Below are 21,388 nucleotides of genomic sequence, written 5' to 3' on the forward strand. Positions count from 1 at the left end.
TGACATGGTCTCATTATGCGATCAGCTTTCTACTGAAACAGTGCTGTTTTTGTTTTATTTCATCTACCCTCTGATTCAACACAAGCGTTCAGTGTTCTTCATCCCACTGGAACTTATTCTGTCTGTCATCACTGTATGAGATGAGTCACAGATATTTTTTAGGAAACACTTGCTGGGCTAAATCAGAATGAGAGAGTCAGAATAGATTAGCTTCGACACAGTCTACAAGTTAGGAAAAGAACTCCAGTCATGCGGTATGGTGTAGTCCTGAACAGCGTCTGTACTGCTGCAGAGCTCTGTGGCCAAACTGCTGTCTATTGTTGTCACTGAGACAAGGCCGGGTCCGGCTATGTGACCTAGTTGGGTGGCGACCCGGATGATCAGTGTAAAGTATCATGACAATAGTGCGTGAGCAGGGCCCGAGAGACGAGGTTTTGAAGCTCATGCCGCCTGTCAGCCGCCTGTCGTGTCCTGATGCAAGTCACACTGAGTTTTCCACAGATTTGCCTGTTTAAAAACAAAAAACAAAAGTTCAAACTGTTGGGTTCAGCATTAGATTGGTCAAAAAGTGACAGTAAAGACATTTATAATGTTACTGAAGATTTTCATTTCAAGTAAATGCTGTTCTTTTGAACTTTTTATTCATCAAAAAAAAAGTATCACAGTTTCTACAAAAATATGAAGCTTTTATAATATTGTAACCGTTTTCAACACGGATAATAAAAGGAAATGTTTCTTGAGCAGCAAAGCAGCATATTAGAATGATTTCTGAAGGATATAGTGACACTGAAGAATGGGGTAATGATGCTGAAAATTCAGCTTTGCATCTCAGGAATAAATTACATTTTAAAATGTATTAAAAAAAAAGCTTCTTTTAAGTTGTAATAATATTATAGTGTTACTTTTACTGTATTTTTCATCGAATAAATGCAACCTTGGTGAGCATAATAGACTTCTTTCAAAAACATAAAAAACTATTTACCAACCCCAAACTTTTGTTTGGTTGTGTAATTTATTACAGATACCTCATACATATATATATGCAATGAATGAAAAGGGGCAAATGAAATTCAGATGCACAATATAGCCACTATTTTCATCCTGTAAAATAAAAAAATGTAAAAACAAAATCTTAATAAATTCAAATGAAACACATTTGATCAGACATATTTGTTAATTAAATATTCTTTACACTACCAATAAGAATGTAACTTATTTAACCATGTCTAAATCCAAAACTCATTTTTCCCTAAAATCAGTGCCCGAGAATATGGAAAAATTCAGCAGATTCTGTCTGGCTCATAAGCAATTAAAAGATGACGTAATATTATTTGTAACAATGTGTTTGTCATTATTTCTCTAGGTCAGACCACCTGTATGTTTTCTTCATCCAGTGGAGCCCGGATGTTTTTGGGGACGGGGTGGGAAGCATCAGCCGTGATCCTGGCTTCATCGTGGTGAAGAAAATCGAGGAGTCAGAGGCAATCGAGGAGCAGCAAACTGTAGAAAATTCAGCAGAGTGGGAGGTACTGTAAGGCCCGTCCAGCTCACATGTTTGGATTGATATCATATCTGTGATTTACGCTCGTGTCTGTATTCTTTGTGTTGATATGCACTGTATTTGATTCAGATATTTTCTCTTTATTGTATTTGCACCTGTCTGTTTGCTTTTATTGTCTGTTTCTATGTTCCAGGTTTCTGGAAGTGTCTTTATTGTGTTCCCCGCACTTCATACACCTTCATGCACCAGTCATACGTTGTTGTCAGAGCTTCTGTATTAAATCTTGCTAAATGTTTCTGGGTTGTTTTGGTGAAACCAAGATGCATTGTGCACTTTGAGCTTGCAGCTAGTGTTATGCATGAGTGTGCAATTGTTTTATTATTTTATTTGTTTTGTTTTTCAAGAAAGAGGCACATGTATGCAGTTCATGCATGCATGGATCCCTGTCGTGTCTAAAAAGGCATGGTTTAGCCCAACTATGTCATGCCTGAATGAGATACAAGCAAATCATGCCAGCAGGTGCAAGTGTTGTTACCTGATGTATTATGCGTGGTGTGTCTTTTATAAAGCTCCGTTTGAATGTTTTACTGATTGGATAATACCGTCTGATATTTCCCCGCATGTTATTGTGTTCTGGTTGCCGCATTGAAACCAATCTGTGGCACTGAGAAACCGATACTACGACTGCGGCGGCATTTAAATTTGACTTTAAATTAATGATGTAGCGAACAAAATAGACTGATTTGTTATTCGGGAACTGGAGGATCTTTGCAAAGCCACATGATCTTTTGATATGAATAAGTAAAATTAACTTTCTCTGATCATGGCCGCAGGGGTGGCGTGAGTCACAAACTCAATTGGATATTGTGACCCCCAGGATACTCGGGATCAGTTGTAACACTAAACAATCTGAGTGATGACATTTGTTTAGCACATGCTCAGTCAAGCTACCTCTTAAGTGTAGTTGTTTTACTTTGTGAAACTGATTTTTAGGCATAAAAGTTGCATTTTGAATGTCCTGTATTTTTCTCTGCTGTCTGAAATTGTGATGCCTGTGAATATAAACATTGTTTGACTGTTAAACGTTAACAGGTAGGTCTAAGTAGGCATTTCACTAGGTTATTTGATGGTTATGTTGAGTGACATTTGAAACATGGCCAGGGTAATTCAGTTTGGTTGTTCTACTCACAAAAAGCAGTTTATTGGTTTAATGATAAGGGGACTAAATATAGTCATGCCTGTAAATTTAAACATGGTTTGGCTGTTAAACATTAACAGGTTGGGGACATTAATAAATGTAATGACCGTTGTTTCATTAAAATATCTGCTTGAAGGCTTCTTTAACAGACCAGTCTGGGATAACATGGATCATCAGGTGCTGTTGCCATTAAAGCTAAAAATGAGGCATACTTTTTAGCTTTTCACTTGATTTATCTTGATAATATAATTTGTAATGCTATATATGTAAGTGATAAAATGAATTTATATAAATATATTTGTTGCATGATAAGCATTTTCAGTATTGTTCTCATAAATTACATTTTTTATTTATAATAAAAATGTTATTTATATAAAAAAAACATATAATATGATAATAAAAAATTTAACTAAATAATAAAAAGTATTACTTAAAATAAGTATAAGCACTTTTTTGCTTTAAACATTCACGACAGCTAAAAGAATTAGTATCATTTAAAAGTGAAAATATCCAAGTATGCTACACGGATTAATATAATTTTTAAAGTGTTTAAATTGCCTGTGGCAATTATAATACTCTGACTTTTTGTTACATTTAATATTAATTCTCAGAAATATTTTACATATATATTCCCTCAAGATTGTTACTTTGTTGTTTCTCAAAATACAGTGAACAGCCTACTTAAAGAACAAAAATGCTGTCTAGGTAGGCAGCTCACTAGGCTATTTAATGTTCATAGTTGGTGACATTTGAAACATGGCCGGAATGTTTCAGTTCGGTTCTACTTCCAAAAATAGTTTAGTAGTTTAATGATAAGGGGAGTAAATACAGGCATGTTTAGTCCAGATAAAGAAAGGGTGTGTATTTAACTTAGAACGAGTCCTCATCGACAGCCTTCTTTTTCATATTAGTGTCAGTTTTGATGCCTCCGCGTTATAACATTAATCATTTGACTCATTCGCAAGCATTATTGATCAAAATATTTAGAGGTCGCGTTTAGGTGCGAATGTTCCTTTAAAAGCGCTGAAAGCCTTCCGTACAGGAGGCGTGACGCATTTTAACAGAGCCAATCAGAGACCGAATTCTTCCATTTGGTCGGATATCATTGGCTCACATAAGTGTCCGTCATTGTCTTGCCGTCGTGTTTATGTCTGAATATGGCATGTTGTCGGTCGGTGGAAGGAAGGCTGAATGTGACAGACAGTGAGATCATGTTCTCCAAGCGGGTGAAGGAAGGAAAACCTCTAACTCCTAAGTACACTTATGTATGTAAACACAAGTGTTGAGTGAATGCGTTCGCTAAAGCGTAACGTTAATGTGTGAGCGGGCTGTTGAAATATTAGCGTATAATGTCTGGCTGTGTTGATTGACACGGGCTGTCTAATGGGTTTGCGTTGCTGCTTTTGAAGTAAAACAGTGTAAAAGTGAGATATGACAGTCTGCTGATGCTGTTGATCTGTGATGCTGGAGCTTGTGTGTGTGTGAATCAGTGAACGTCTCACCTGAGCCGAGATGCATTTTTTATGAGTGCTCTAGTTTACCTTCCTCCTTGTGCATTATTGAGGGCTGTAAAGTGGCAACTTATCGGCTAAAACTTTTATTTACCGTCTTGGAGTAGTATGACCTCTGGCTTGGTCATTTCCCTTTTACTGTCGATTAATTCTGCAAGTCAGTGTGGTTCAGAAATTTTAAAGCTATAGGTCACCAAAAAAATATTAAAATCATAATTTACTCAGTCATTACATTCCAAATTCCAAACCCGTGTGACTCACTTTCTTCCGTGAAACACGAAAGAGAACATTAAGTGAACGTCCTAGTTGCTGTTGTTTTCTATATAATGAAGATTAGGGCTGGGCGATATGAGCAAAAATTCATATCTCGGTATTTTTTGGCTGATGTGCGGTATACGGTATATATCTCGGTATCTTGTATTTGGATTAAACATAAAGTGAATGTAAGCATGAAGGCATATGTGCAAAAAGGTTTCAATACATTGTAACATTGCAATCTAAAAACAAAAATAATGCTTTTAAAGCAGAAGTTAAATTTACTAAACTAAAATTGAAAATAATAAAAAAGCACAGACTAATTGAGTAAAAAGGCTATTTTGATTACCCCATTACAATCTCTGTCAGCGGCACAAGCAGCCTTTCTGTCAAGAGCCGCTTTAAACTGAAACTATAAACTACTATATCTTACGATTTTTTTTTTAAAGCCTGATACACGTAGAACAAATTGTATTATGCACTTTCTCCGCAGCAGTTCAGTTTGTGCCCTCCCTAGATATTTTTTCAGATGCGCTCGTATCAAACTACTTATATCGATATTAACGGTATTGCTTCATACCGTATCGCTTATAAAGAATATATCGATATATCGTACAAACTCGATATACCGCCCAGCCCTAATGAAGATAAACAAGAATTGGACATTGTAAGCTTCAAAACGGACACAAAAACCAAGATACAAAGTCTGAAGCCATTCGATATATTTGTGTGAGGAAAAATTTTACAATAAAAAAATAATAATAATCTTGATATTCGCTCTAGTTGTTGAATGAATCATTCTTATGAGTCGGATCTCTTCAATGAATCAGTTGTTCCAGTCCACTAAACAAAAAAAAGTCTGATTCGTGAACGATTTCAACTCAAGTTAACGACTTATGGACGGTTATTACATGAAAGTATGGATTCAGAAGACTTGTAATACTTTTGTAATACTTTTACTGCAATTTTTAAATTTTGGAGCTTGAAATCCCTATTACCCTTTCACTTTCATTACGCTGAAAAGAATTGACTTGAGTATTCTTCAGAAATGAACCTTTCCTTGAAAGAAAGACATGCAGATTTGATATGTACTGAGTAAATTATGACAAAACTTTAATTTTTGGTGAACTTTTGTTTTGTTTTTGTGCTCAAAGGTCATGTGTTAAGTGTGTTATTAAAGGTGTCACACATTAATACTAGGTGTGGCAAGCAACAAGCTGTTAAAATATGTGACCAGTGTGGGTTGATATTTACATAAGAATAAATGCAATGAAATATTCAAGGTCAGCAGATGGCATTTTTCTTGCTTAATGATTGAGATATAACTTTGATTGTAAGATGTGTCTACATGACAGGCTGGTTAAATTTAGGGCTTTCTGATTTGGATGATGAGGGTGAGTAAGTAATGACAGAATATTCAGTTCTAGAGGGGACATTGAGTGTTTGTAATTTCTATGTGGCTCTGCTATGGCTTATGTTAGCTATTATGAATATGGTTCGCATATTTGTCTGCAGAACTTCATGCAAAACAATTCACACACTCATGCAAAACGCTCGCTGTGTTGTCTGCTCACATTTGTACAGTAGTTTCACACATATAATGACATGATCTAGGATTTCAGTCTTATACTCATCTCTTCCATATCTCATAAAGATAATCATTCCCAACCGCAGTTTTAGTAGTTAACACATTGTATTAAAAGAGTCCCAAACTGCACATTCTTGTCCATATTTTGGCCTCATCCTGTCGTCCTGCTCAGCGGTGTGGTTGTGTCCCCTTGTCTCTGGAGCAGGTAGTGTCATGGACTGAGTACCACCGCCGGATCGATGCGTTAAACAGTGAAGATCTGCGCTCCCTATGCAAACGCCTCCAGGTGCACACAATTTGTAGAACCCTGCAGATGTAGCTCTAGGTTTTGTAGATTGCACTTGCCTTGCTGTGGATAGCAAGTTTGCGCTTGACACACAAAAATGTTTGTGCAGAAAATTCCATAATTTCCCATAAAGAGTAGCCCATGAAGTGATTTTGCAATTCTTAGATGCACAACTTAGCAACAGCACTACCCTTCAGAAGTATATATTGTTAAGAAATTAATACTTTTATTCATCAAGGATGCATTCAATTGATCAGAAGTGACAGTAAAATTATAATGTTACAGAAGATTTCAATTTCAAATAAATAGATTCATCAAAGAATCCTGAAAAAAATGTAACGCTGTTTCCACAAAAATATTAAGCAGCACAACTCTTGTTGACTTTGATAATAATAAGAAATGTTTCTTGAGCACTAAATCAACACATTAGAAGGATTTCTGAAGGATCGTGTGATGCTGAAGACTGAAGTAATTATGTTAAAAAAATTCAACTTTGCATCTCAGGAATAAATTATATTTCAAAATATATTCAAATAGAAAATAGTTATTTTCAATTTTAATAATATTTCACAAATATTACCATTTTTACTGTATTTTCTGTCAAATAAATGTAGCCTTGGTGAGCATTCTTTTAAAAACATTTTTGAGTGGTGGAGTACATATCACTGCAAAATTGCTGCACTCTGTTAGTGGAAAATCCAATCAGTTGTATCACTGAAATGAGGAATTTTCTGGAAGCAATGCTAGAGAAAGTAGGTTGTATTTCCATGTCCAGAATGTTCTGGAGTTCAGGCGGGTGTTTGGGTCGAGACCTGCACTGACTGCTGCTCAGTTATTTGTTGTAAACAATTGATGTAATTGAAGCACCGTCGGTGTAACCTGAGTGTGTACAGGCCACGAAAGGGAATGTTAACTGTCTGTGGCACTACATTGTAAAATAACACCACTAGTCCTGATGTAACAGGCTTTAGAGAAGTGCTCCTCAACTGGTTATGTTTCAGAAACCAGATTCCACAAGCGGCAGTCCAACACGGCACATAATTGCTTAGGAATGTGAACAAAAATGTCCTTACATTATGTGCATTTAGCAGACACTTTTATCCAATGCAACTTATATTGCATTTAGTTCATGCATTCTCTAGGAATTGGACCCATGACCTTGCGTTGCTAGCACAATGCATATTGTTTGAGCTACAGGAGTCCTTCATCTCATAAAATGAAGTTTATTAATATTACCATTAACTGCATCAGAACAAGCTTAATTATTAACATGATAGGCTGAATAGGAAAACTGACAATTTCCACTGGTCGAGAACCACTGATTTTGGGAAATAATGCAAAACAAGTGTTTTTATGAATACAATATCCCATATTGCCTAGCCAAAACATTTCCTGTGAGATTAGATTTTCTCAGGTTAGTTTGTCCCCTTAGGTTAATTCCACTAGAGATAAGTCAACTCAGCTTTTGTTGAATTTACATGTTAAATCTATGCAACCTCACTTCCACACATGTTTTGAATACCAAATCCCTGCTGCGAGAGTTCATGGGTAAATTTCAAGGAAGATCAACAGTCATGCTTTGTTATAGTCTCAGGTTTATGTGGCATAAATCTGAATGTCACTACATAGTTTGCTAATGGCTTCTTCTGTCTTTAGATCACCACGAAGGAGGATGTGAACTCCAAACATGGCACGTCCATCACTGCCAGCCTGGAGCCAGAGATTTTCAAGCCCAACCTGAACGAACCCAGTGACCTTCTGGAGGCCGAGCAGATCGAGAAGGTAAGCACTCAGTGACTCGGCAGTGAAATAAATCTGCCCACTGCTCCGGGCTTTACAGTGTTTCATCGATCCACTGGTCTAAAAATAGGTGGCCCTCCTCACTGTTCACCGGTTATTGATTCTCGGCCAGAAGACGATCTCAGACATGTTAACAGACAGATTTATTCACACTCGTCATGTTATGGCCAAGGGCATAGGAATGATTTGAAAAGTGAAGGTGACGGTTCTTGACCCATAAATGATTACTCGCCCTCATGTCATTTGAAACTGATATGATTTTCTTTCTTCCATGAATTTGAGCGGAATGTTTCTGCTTACTCTTTTCAATATAAGAAAAAAATACAAATATGCACCCTTTAGGGCAGATGAGTTTACAAAGTAGCTTTGAGTGCACCACCCCTGTTGTAACCCTAAAGATACAATTTTTGCAAAAAAATTTTTTATATATATATATAATATGCTAGGGCTGCACATCGTTTCAGCATCGATAACGTGATGTGCGCATCAGCAATAGTCACATCGCAGGATGCGTGATGTTTAGTATACTGATCATTATATTTATACTGATCGTTTTCGCGACAGCTGTCGTGTTGCGCTGCCCCACGCCGCAACAGCTAGAAGCTGTCTACACTGGACGAGACAAAGCGACCGTTGCAAAGCTTTTGAACTTTGTGTCAGTACGTCATAAAAAGAACTAGGGATTTACTCTCGGGGATTTGTCGTGCGCGCCGCATCCACTGTAGACAGCATCACTGATTATAATGGGTTCTATTGTATTTAGGGGTGCTCCGATCTGGATTTTTTAGGTCGATCACAGAAAGCAGTATCTGCGATCCAATCACCGATACCGATCTTTTAAAGCCATCTTTTTATCATGTAGAATTATTCATAGTGATCCTCCAATCTGGATTTTTAGACATTTATTCAGTGCCTGAATTTCATTTTTGAAAATGGGGGGAATTCCCCTCTTATGCCTGGCTCACACTACAGGATTTTTTGCCTGATTTAGCCCCGATTTCCCCCTCCCGAGAATCGGAGGGAAAATCTTGTCGAGCACCTCGATCGGTCCCGATGTTCGGCACGGATTATCTGGTAATGTGAGGCGTTCACCTCCCGATCTTCTAGCACACAAATCGGGGCCGCCCCGATCATATCAAAACATGTTTGATATTTAGGATTTAAATCGGGGTGATGACGGCTATATGATTAAGTCAGCACTTATAACAGCCAATGCAAGACCACAAAACAGCTGCTGTATGGCTCCGTTGAATAGTGGAGACGGAGGAAACTGCTTCTTGAAGTTTTGTAGTAACACGATTGTCTGTATAATATGTCGAACACGTATCACAACTGATAAGGAGAAAGAGAAGCGCTGGGGTGAAATTGCCTCAGTTTTGAACATACCTGGTGAGTGAAAGCTGCTAGTAAGCTAGCTATTATGTAAACATTGCTGACGAGCTGCTTGTGAGATCACGTGAGGCGCTCCCTCTGGCATGATAATCTTAATAATATCTTGTAGTGTGTGATGCGCCACGAATTTCAAATTTTGTAGTGTGTGCATGTTTAAGACATGAGGGAAGATAATCTGCAAAGATTCTCCTTATGTGTGTGCTGCAACCAGATTTCATAATCGGTTAGGATTTTAAAAATCCTGTAGTGTGAGCCAGGCATTAGGTGACTCTTGTGAGAGAGGATTTTTTTTTAATTTGAGGGGTGGAGGGGGGCATTTTTTTAGACATTTTTCAAAAATATACATTTAAATGTTTGATCATCCAGTGCAGTTTTGTTTTTACAATTGTGCAATTGTTGCAGAAAAGCTTACATACAGCACGAGCCTGATTTCGCACAGGAGTCCGCTACTTTTTACCACAAACACAACATTTATCCATTTTGATTTCAAATCCAAACATTGTTACTGAAAATGCTTTTTCATTGTGATTCTTCTTTTACAGTAATACAATCTTTATAGATGTGTTTAAATGCAATATAAGCAACACATTATTCAATGCTTTTTCCTTTTGCATTTACTTCTGGATTTATATATAAGTTGCTCAAGCAAGTGGCAAAACATTTAAACTACTTTTCTGTTATCACAAACATTCTAAATTAACTGGCAGAAACAGTCAGCTCTACTGCCTTTTCATTTGCATTTAAATCTTTATTACAAACAATCCTGCAGTTCATAAAGAACTTTGCTTTCCATACCTCCACGAGTGCCATCCATTATTGCCTTGTTTGTCTAAAAGTGTTCTTTTCATTAAACCTAGCCAAAAAGCCATGTGTTTAATTATATGCATTTATAGTGTAATTACTACATTTTCGTGTCAAACCATGTTCATATTTACCGCAAACAGTGCACGTGCAGTACAGCAAAGATAGACTCGGTGCGGAAACAATCTCAGCTCTGCTGCAGATGCACCGCTCCTGGAACGCACTACCGGACCGTACCCGCATGCAGTGTTAACGCTCTGATCCGTTAACATGAGCGTGGAAAAAATACACACTGCAAACGGAGTATAACAATGTGAACCTGGCCTTATGTGCCAGTGTAGACATGGTGAGAGCCACGCAGATGCACGTGAACACTGTACCTGAAGAATATAAAGCATTATTTATTTCATTTGTATCATTTTTCTATTATATTTATCTATGTTTGTAATTTGCTTATTTTCTTTTGCTGATTTATTCACCTACAAAATCACCCCAATCATTGATTTATTTATTTTTTATTTTTTTCCAAATAGAGCTGTTCAAGTCATCTGGTGTTTGTTTTTTTTTGTTTTTCATATCGCAATATATATCGCAGAAAAAAATATATAGCAATGTGAGTTTTTTCCAATATCGTGCAGCCCTAATATATACTGTATTCTATAGGACTAGGATTTAAAATGAAGAAATGGTTCACAATAAAAATTGTCTACATTTTAAGATTACGAGGACAGAATGTGGATAGAATACTGTATTAAAATATTATTTAATATTAATGTAGGAAAAGATTTATTCATTTATTTATCTTTTTTGTTGTTGTTTTTTTTGTTGTGGGCTTGATTCTTCTGATTCAGTTTGATTCACAAACAATTGACTCTTTTGAGTCAGTTCTTTTAAATGAATCATTCAACAAGGAGTTCTTCAGTTGGTTCAGAAACATAATTTGTTCCTTATTTCAACCTTACATATGACTCTGCCCAAGTGTTCTGAATGAAAATTAAAAATGTTACCTTGGCAAATTAACTGAAATAAAGTTGAAACACTAAAATTACTAAACAGAAAGTGATTTGAAGCTATATAGAAATATATATTAAAAATAAACAATTACCAAACCACATAAAATTACTATATTTTGAAATATAGAATATTTTTGTAGAAAATATAAAAATGAAAGCTAATTCAAAATTAATGAACATTATAATAGTATCTAAATAATGCTAAAATAATCTTTTTTTTTTTATTGCCACTGCAGAAAACATTTTGTTCAGCTCTTATCCAGAAAGATAGCATGACTGCGCTTTTTGACAGTCGTTTAATAAATTCTGCAGTTGTCAGAGACATTGTCGTAATATTTGTACACGACGTCCTGATCTTTTGATCCAATCTCACTGTGCCGTTTGCAAAGTGTTTTGTAGTGAAGCTTCAGAGGTTTTGTGCGTTTATGAGGTTTAAGTCATTGTGCCCTGCGGGTGCCCGCCTTTCAAACGCATCAGCGCTCTGTGAATGGATCACCTGAGGTGGCCTCTCGCAGAACCCTTTATTCAGACGTAGGCCCATTTTGTTGGTAAATCAAATAAACTCGTGTCATTACGCAGAGTAATTCAATGCTCTCCAGGCGCTGGGAAAGCCTGGACCTGCCGGAGGACACAGAGACCGCTGCACAGGAGCATGTGTCGAGGAAACACACAGCACTGTGTTGCCCACTGTGTGTGTAAAAAAAAAAAAAAAAAAAATATATATATATATATATATATATATATATATATATATATATTTATATTTGTGTATGTGTGTATATATATATATATATATATGTGTTAAAGGGATAGTTCACCCAAAAATTAAAATGCTGTCATCATTTACTCACCCTCAAGTAGTTCCAAACCTGTATGAATGTCTTTGTTCTACTGATCACAAAGGAAGATATTCTGAAGAATGTGGGAAACCGAGCAGTTCTGGGGCACCGTTGACTTCCATAGTATATTTTTTTTACTACTATGGAAGTCAATGGTACCCCAAAACAGCCTGGTTGCAAACTTTCTTCAAAATATCTTCCTCTGTGATCGGCAGAACAAAGACATTCGTACAGGTTTGGAACTACCTGAGGGTGAGTAAATGATGACAGAATTTTCATTTCTGGGTGAACTATCCCTTTAAGCTTCTCTGGGTCTGGTGTGAAAAGGTCAGTGCTACTGTAATTGGGCTCTTAATGTTTTGCCCTTTCTGCTGCTCTGATCCTGCACACAGCTTTTATTCGTTCAGTCATGTTCTGCTGTTTTCCATCTTTTCTTTATTACTTTATTGTTATTTACAGATTACATCAGAAAGTACTCAAAACATTCAAGAGCACAGAAACTTGTCAATGCTGTCACACAACTTTTATCAATAAAATAGCTTTGCTACAAAATGCTACAAATATATTTCTCATCAGCAAGGTGGTAACGTATGTTTTTAAAGTAGTTACATAAATGTCATTTTACCATGATACTTTATTTTATTTCTGAATTCTATATCTAACTTTTATTTATATCTGTTCAGTCAAATTTTATGCTGCAAATATTAATGAAAGCTTGTCCATGCTGGCAATTGACCATAGTGTAAGGATAATCCAAAGCTAGGTGTCCACAGTCTTATTTTAGTATTATTTGTATATTTTGAATTAAAATATATTTTTATACTTTCATTTCAGATTTTTATTTGTCAGATACACAGTTATATACAGAATATAGTCTCAGACGTCACGCCCACGGACCGTTGGCTGAACGTCTGATGCATATGGCACACAAAATTGGAAACACTTAAGGAGTTTCGAAGTCGTCATCGGATTGGTTGAATTACACGTCTTCCGGAAATCCTGTATGTGTCGCATTCTTTAACGTTCCACCTGGAAACAAAGATGCCGTGACGCCAAACCCTCTCACAAAAGAAGAAAGCCGCCGTGTTTTCAACTGTGACGATGAGCGCTTATCAGGATCAACTAAATGCTGGATTTTCAAAAGTATGTGAAATATTTAAAGTTCGCGGCATAGAATCTTTAAAATACGTCCGAGAGTTTTACACACCGGTCTGTTATTGTGGCGACATTTCCACGCCCCCGAAACGTGATGCTAAACGAAACGGACTGTGACTGGTTGTTTGACATGTCGGTCAAACGGCCTCATGGGCGGGCCTTGGCCAATAAAAGCTGCTATGGATTCCAGACCTTAAGCCGTCAGTCTGAAGGTCGCGAGACTATACAGAATACAACTTGAAGTGAAATGTAAACCTGTTCAGCTACTGTACATTAAATGTATAAATACTGGAGACAAATAAAATGGTAATTAAAATATGCAAACAGTAAGTACAATTTTGCATATTTAAAAAAATAATTTAAGTAATTTTATGTGACACTTTCATTTTTTTACAGTACTATTTAGGTTTAATTTATTCTTGTTTCAGTTCAGTTTATTTTTTTATTTATTTCCATCTTAAACTTTAGTTGCCAAGTTAACATTTCTCGTTTTCGTTTAGTTTTTCATTTAGTATTTATAACTTATTTTAGCTTTATTTCAGATAACAAAATGCTTCTAATAGTTTTAGTTTTAGTTAACGATAATAAGGTTCATTGGCTCTACATCATGCACTAAAATCATTTTAAGGGACAGTTCACCCCAAAAAAGAAAACTCTCTCATGAATTACTCACCCTCATGTTGCTCCAAACCCGTAAGACCTTCGTTCATCTTCAGAACACAAATTAAGATATTTTTGATGAAATCTGAGAGCTTTCTGACCCTCCGTAGACAGCAATGGAACTATCATGTTCAAGGCCCAAAAAGGTAGTAAGGACATTGTTAAAAAAGATGTGATATATCAGTGGCTCAACTAATGTTATGAAGCTACAATAATACTTTTTGCACAAAGAAAACTAAAATAATGACTTCTTTCAACAATTTCTTATCTTCCTTGTCAGTCTCCACCGCGTTTTCACAACAGTACCTAGTCACAGATTATCCCTGACTTATTCCTTGTTTTTCACTCAGCTGGCGAAACATCTTCCACCCAGAACCATCGGTTACCACTGGAATCTGGCCTTCAGCACATCTAAACATGGCATGAGCATTAAGACGCTGTACCGGACCATGCAGGACCAGGACTCACCCATGCTGCTGGTCATCAAAGACAGCGATGGACAGGTCACACTCTTCTCTTTATCTCTCACAAGACCTTGGTTTCAGACCTTTGACAAAAAGCCAAGAATTCTCATATTTCATGTGACCAGAAACAGCGTAAAGTTTGGTTTCCTAATCAGATCTGGTCTCTGTGCTCTTGTAGATATTTGGGGCTTTGGCATCAGAACCCTTTAAAGTCAGTGAGGGTTTCTACGGCACAGGAGAGACTTTCCTGTTCACCTTCTATCCAGAGTTTGAGGTTTGTGTTCAGTTTATCTGTTAATTTTCATTACAGGCAGAATAAGCTGTCAGTTTGAAATGAATTCTGATTGTGTTTTTCATTTGCCATTGTCATGAAGACTTTCATGTGCAAAATTCATTACAGGATTTATTGAGTTTTCTTGTTCTAAAATAATGCTGTTGTTTTTTTACTGGCAGGCGTACAAATGGACTGGTGATAATCTGTTTTTCATTAAAGGAGACATGGATTCTTTAGCCTTTGGTGGAGGAAGGTCAGTAACTCAGGGCCTTAATAATTAATGTTAATATTTTGAATTCTGATTTTCATTAGAGATATTTGTGTCAGATACAAATGACTATGCAAAGTTAAACATGAAAGTTTGGCCAGCGCATTGCAAGCTTGTTGCAAGTTTTTTTACTATAGTTCTCAGTGCTGAAGGGGTAAGAGAGTCTGCTTCTTGTGTCTGTTCTGTTTATACTGAATGTGTTATTTTTCAGGTAGCTAGCTATAAAAATGCTGACGGTTTGATCTGCATGTTTCTTTATCAAACCTTTTCCATGACAGTACTAAGTACATGAGACTTTTGAGAATGCAGTGCATTCTTACACTACCGTTCAAAAGTTTGGGGCCGGTACAGTTTTTTAAATGTTTTTGGAAAGGCGTCTCTTATGCTTACCTGGGCTGCATTTTTTCAACATTTGAACAGTAAGATTGTGAAATATTATTACAATTTAAAATACCTGTTTTTATTTATTTATATATATATATTTAAAAATTAAGTTATTCTTGTGATGCAAAGCTGAATTGTCAGCATCATTACTCCAGTCTTCAGCAACACATGATCCTTCAGAAATCATTCTAATATGCTGATTTGCTGTTCAAGAAAGATTTCATATTATTATAAATATTAAGTAGTTGTGCAGCTTTATATTTTTTTTACAATTCTTTAATGAATAGAAAGTTCAAAAGAACAGCATTTATATGAAATAGATGTATTTTAGTGCTGTCAAACGATTAATCGCATCCTAAATAAGTTTTTATTTACATAATATATCTGTGTAGTGTGTATATTTATTATGTGTATATATAAATACACACACGTACAGTATATATTTAGAAAATATTTACATGTATTTACATGTATATATTTATATTATATATACAGTGGGTACGGAAAGTATTCAGACCCCCTTAAATTTTTCACTCTTTGTTATATTGCAGCCATTTGCTAAACTTGTTGCATCTTTCCCAAAAAGACTCATGGCTGTATTAGATCAAAAGGGTGCTTCTACTAAATACTGAGCAAAGGGTCTGAATACTTAGGACCATGTGATATTTCAGTTTTTCTTTTTTAATAAATCTGCAAAAATGTCAACAATTCTGTGTTTTTCTGTCAATATGGGGTGCTGTGTGTACATTAATGAGGAAAAAAAATGAACTTAAATGATTTTAGCAAATGGCTGCAATATAACAAAGAGTGAAAAATTTAAGGGGTCTGAAATACTTTCCGTACCCACTGTGTGTGTGTGTGTGTGTGTGTGTGTGTGTGTGTGTGTGTGTGTGTGTGTGTGTGTGTGTGTGTGTGTGTGTGTGTGTGTGTGTGTGTATACACAGTACACACACACATACTATGTAAACAAAAACTTTTATTTTGGATGCGATTAATCGTTTGACAGCACTAATTTATGTATAACATTATAATTGTAATTTTATAAAAATGTTATTAATTATAAAATGTTTTAATCAATTTCATTTCATCTTTTATAAAAAAATGTAGTAATTTTTTTTAAAATCATATTGGTCCAAAACTTTTGAACGGTGTATGTTGCATTATTAATTGCAGAGTGACATTTCAGACAATGAAAGAAATAAAGGATCTGTATCCAAGTACTACTGTAGTGTTTTGCATAGTTCTAAAAACCATTCCCTTCATGTCTTACATGAGACAAAATTTTTGATCTGAGACCGTTTTCTTCTCTTTCAGTGGTGAGTTCGGGCTTTGGCTGGACGGGGATCTTTATCATGGCAGGAGTCATTCATGCAAAACCTTCGGGAATCCTATGCTCTCCATGAAGGAGGACTTCTTTGTGCAGGATATTGAGATCTGGTCGTTCGAGTAGCAGATCACACAGAGGTACCTTTTTGTCGTTAGTTGGAGAGAGGAATTGGACACGAGGCAGATCCCAAACCTTACTGCACATCACCGCGGCTCTGAGGAAGCCCGTAACGGACGCTACTGTTACCGCGCTTGTCGTATGTTACTCCTGCATTTAATACAGAGCTCTTCTTTGTGCTGTTTAGTATGTGTGTGTTTTGTTCAAGCCGTGTGCAGCGTCACTAACCAACAGGACCCCCCGAGCACTTTTAACATCGAGTGGAGATGATGATGATGATGATGATGATGATGATGATGATGATGATGGTGGTGGTGGTGATGGTGGCGGCGGCATGGGGTTTGGGCTGCCCGAGAACTGCCATAGTCCAATTTACCTGAGCCAAAGTGCCAGGAGTTTGTTCAAGAGATGATGTTAGCCGATAGGATATCACTACTGGATCAATGAGGATAAAAAAAACAACTACGGGAAAAGAAAAGCAAAGAACTGAAAACACATTCCCTTGCTCTCAAGAGGAAGAATATGCATTTTTGGGACGTCGACGGACGACGGTGGCATCCGAGAGAAGATGAGAACGCATCCGTAGTTTCTTTTGAGGCGAAATATTCAAGTGTCGTGAAATTCGTAGTCTTTCTGTCGTTCACTATCATAGCACACCATGTTGAAGCACATAATCGGAAACCCCATAGTCGTAATGTTCTGTTCAGTGGGTTTTGACGTGTGAGTGTGGCTAACATCGGCCCCTTCGCTTCGGAAGGGTCGACTTTTACTGTTCGTAGGCAGAAATGTGTCGCAATAGATTTGTGGAATATGCAAATTCCTGTCCTGTGACCTCAAATAATCCAGACGGGGCACTTTTGTTTTCCCCGTTTCTCTTTCCGAGAGACCTTTTACGTCTTGACAGATTAATTGCTTTTCTGGGTATCATTTGAAAAGCCTGAGACGTGGTTTAATTGTTTTTCATGAATATAATGACAATACTATATTTATATATATATATATATATATATATATATATATATATATATATATATATATATATATATATATATATATATATATATATATATATATATATATATATATATATATATATATATATATATATATATATATATATATATTGCTGTTAAGTGTGACAGTGATCTTTTTGTGCTGATATCTCAGCTGTTACTAATATATTGTATATTACCCTGTAAATTAATGTTAAAATAGTAGATTTGTTCCTATATATATAAATATATAAATGAATATACAGTGTGTGGATTGGTGGGTTGCTTCTCGCACTTTATTAATCTAGTTTCAAGCCAGGTTCTTCAGGCCTCGTTAGCAGTAGCAGTACAGTATATATTTTTGTTGATTTGTCTTTTAGATCATAGAGTAAATGAATTGTTTATAAAGAGCTTGCTGCTACTGTGGAGAGGAAAAGTCTCAGCGGTCGAGCACAGGGTCGAATGTGACGGACTCCAGCAGGGAAAGTCTCTTCTTCTCACGTGTCCTGTCCCAGCGTTTTTTTTTTTTGTCTGGTCTTTTGGTTTTTTCGGTGTCTAGATTGACTGTGCACACAGCGAGAGGAATGCAAACGTCCTTTCAGAGTCGCAGATGAGAAGTGCAACAAATCCTTCATCTATTTCACCGGAATATAATGTTACAGTGATGTATAAAGAACAATGAATACTAATAAATTGTTGTAACCTGGGACAGAATCAGGTCTCTTATGGTTTTTATTTTTTTGGTCTGGTCTCTTGTGGTTTTTATTTTTTTGGTCTGGTCTCTTCATCACAAAATAAACAAGTAAATTAATTTATCATGTCAATATGTCAAGACCATAGTATTTTAGAAGGTAATATCATGCTAATGCCATGATTTATCATTATGGTCATTCATATAACATGGCATTCAGGCCATATATATATATATATATATATATATATATATACATACATACAGGGTGCGATTTGTGAAAAAACCAGAGGGGGGGATGCTTTTGAAAACTTTTTATAGACGTATAAAACTCTATAGGCGGAGGTTGACCCAACTACACTGATTTTTAAAATGGCGGAAATTGTTTTAACGTGATCGCAGTTTAATAAAATCATTGTATGTTAGGCCTATTAATTGTAATGATTTAATTTCCACAGTTATTCAAACAATGAATAAATTATATAGAGAAAGTGAGCAAAAGAACACCGTATCAACGGAGCTTTTTGAAACTCCAAATCAGTTAAACCATTGCATTGCAAAATGACTCACTGTTTCGAAGCGCTCCAATCGGATCGCGTATTGCGATTCATTTGATTCAGATTGGGACGTCGGAGCAGGTGGGCGGGATGTTTATCCCCACCGGGGATAAAAAAAATAATTCAGCAAAGGCAGGGATACATAGACCAGAGGGGGAAATCCCCCCCAACAAATCGCACCCTGTATATACACTGAACAAAATTATAAACGCAACACTTATGTTTTTGCCCCCATTTTTCATGAGCTTAACTCAAAGATCTAAGACTTTTTCTTTGTACACAAAAGGCCTATTTCTCTCAAATATTGTTCACAAATCTGTCTAAATCTGTGTTAGTGAGCACTTCTCCTTTGCCGAGATACTCCATCCACCTCACAGGTGTGGCATATCAAGATGCTGATTAGACAGCATGATTATTGCACAGGTGTGCCTTAGGCTGGCCACAATAAAAGGCCACTCTAAAATGTGCAGTTTTATCACACAGCACAATGCCACAGATGTCGCAAGTTTTGAGGGAGCGTGCAATTGGCATGCTGACTGCAGGAATGTCCACCAGAGCTGTTGCCCGTGAATTGAATGTTCATTTCTCTACCATAAGCCGTCTCCAAAGGCGTTTCAGAGAATTTGGCAGTACGTCACAACCGCAGACCACGTGTAACCTCACCAGCCCAGGACCTCCACATCCAGCATCTTCACCTCCAAGATCGTCTGAGACCAGCCATCCGGACAGCTGCTGCAACAATCAGTTTGCATAACCAAAGAATTTCTGCACAAACTGTCAGAAACCGTCTCAAGGAAGCTCATCTGCATGCTCGTTGTCCTCATCGGGGTCTCGACCTGACTGCAGTTCGTCGTCGTAACCGATTTGAGTAGGCAAATGCTCACATTCAATGGCATGTGGCACGTGATGTGTTCTCTTCACGGATGAATCCTGGTTTTCACTGTACAGGGCAGGTGGCAGACAGCGTGTATGGCGTCGTGTGGGTGAGCGGTTTGCTGATGTCAACGTTGTGGATCAAGTGGCCCATGGTGGGGTTATGGTATGGGCGTATGTTATGGACAACGAGCACAGGTGCATTTTATTGATGGCATTTTGAATGCACAGAGATACCGTGACGAGATCCTGAAGCCCATTGTTGTGCCGTTCATCCACAACCATCACCTCATGTTGCAGCATGATAATGCACGGCCCTATGTTGCAAGGATCTGTACACAATTTCTGGAAGCTGAAAACATCCCGGTTCTTGCATGGCCAGCATATTCACCAGATATGTCACCCATTGAGCATGTTTGGGATGCTCTGGATCGGTGTATACGACAGCGTGTTCCAGTTCCTGCCAATATCCAGCAACTTCGCACAGCCATTGAAGAGGAGTGGACCAACATCCCACAGGCCACAATCAACAACCTGATCAACTCTATGCGAAGGAGATGTGTTGCACTGCGTGAGGCAAATGGTAGTCACACCAGATACTGACTGGTTTTCGGACTCCCAATACAGTAAAACTGCACATTTTAGAGTGGCTTTTTATTGTGACCAGCCTAAAGCACACCTGTGCAATAATCATGCTGTCTAATCAGCATCTTGATATGCCACACCTGTGAGGTGGATGGATTATCTCAGCAAAGGAGAAGTGCTCACTAACACAGATTTAGACAGATTTGTGAACAATATTTGAGAGAAATAGGCCTTTTGTGTACATAGAAAAAGTCTTAGATTTTTAAGTTCAGCTCATGAAAAATGTGGGCAAAAACAAAAGTGTTGCGTTTATAATTTTGTTCAGTGTATATATATATATATATATATATATATATATATATATATATATAATCATTTAGATATATTATATATATTCAGGCCTTATGCTTTTGTGCAAGGGGAAAATTAATGGTACATGCATGTATAAATCTCCATAATTTGGTTCAGGTATGAAGTCTATGTCAACATGAAACACTACCTCAACCCATTTACTTGTGTAATCTGTCTTTTCTGAGTGAAATTGTATATTCATTGAGATAGGTATGTAAGATGTTACTTCGTTTCATCCACGGGTAACTGAGTGGCAGGGTTGCCAGGTTTTCACAATAAAACCGGCCCAATTGCTACTCAAAACTACCCCAATATCCGTGTTTCGAGGAAGGTCGCTCTAAGTCGCTATCTGATTATGATGGGTGTCAAAATAGGAGGGGCATTGCTTGTAGGAAGTGTTTTGAGGCTGTTATGACTGGTTGCAATGACAGCTCCGTTTCACTTATTGACAATATATTGAGAACTTTTTAACTGTAGCACTGACGCAGATGTAGAATCATGTTTTT

General features: G+C 37.0%; 1 protein-coding gene across 7 annotated transcripts in view; it reads left to right on the forward strand.

Annotated features, from left to right (window-relative positions):
- Positions 1 to 18,539, forward strand: part of oxr1a (oxidation resistance 1a) — a 165,351-nt gene extending 146,812 nt beyond the window's left edge. For 5 of the 7 annotated variants that reach the window (XM_058745908.1, XM_058745909.1, XM_058745907.1 and 2 more), the window contains 7 exons: positions 1,364 to 1,526; positions 6,259 to 6,339; positions 7,996 to 8,121; positions 14,350 to 14,502; positions 14,642 to 14,737; positions 14,917 to 14,990; positions 16,704 to 18,539. In XM_058745908.1, coding sequence (XP_058601891.1) covers positions 1,364 to 1,526; positions 6,259 to 6,339; positions 7,996 to 8,121; positions 14,350 to 14,502; positions 14,642 to 14,737; positions 14,917 to 14,990; positions 16,704 to 16,839 — 829 coding nt within the window. In that variant the 3' untranslated portion in view covers positions 16,840 to 18,539. Of the gene's footprint in view, positions 1 to 1,363; positions 1,527 to 2,993; positions 3,965 to 6,258; positions 6,340 to 7,995; positions 8,122 to 14,349; positions 14,503 to 14,641; positions 14,738 to 14,916; positions 14,991 to 16,703 lie in introns of those variants that run through there. The other 2 variants (XM_058745914.1, XM_058745910.1) reach the window with 2 other exon arrangements.
- The last annotated feature ends 2,849 nt before the right edge of the window (positions 18,540 to 21,388 follow it).

Source organism: Onychostoma macrolepis, chromosome 16 (genome assembly GCF_012432095.1).
Source record: "Onychostoma macrolepis isolate SWU-2019 chromosome 16, ASM1243209v1, whole genome shotgun sequence".
Lineage (NCBI taxonomy): Eukaryota > Metazoa > Chordata > Actinopteri > Cypriniformes > Cyprinidae > Onychostoma > Onychostoma macrolepis.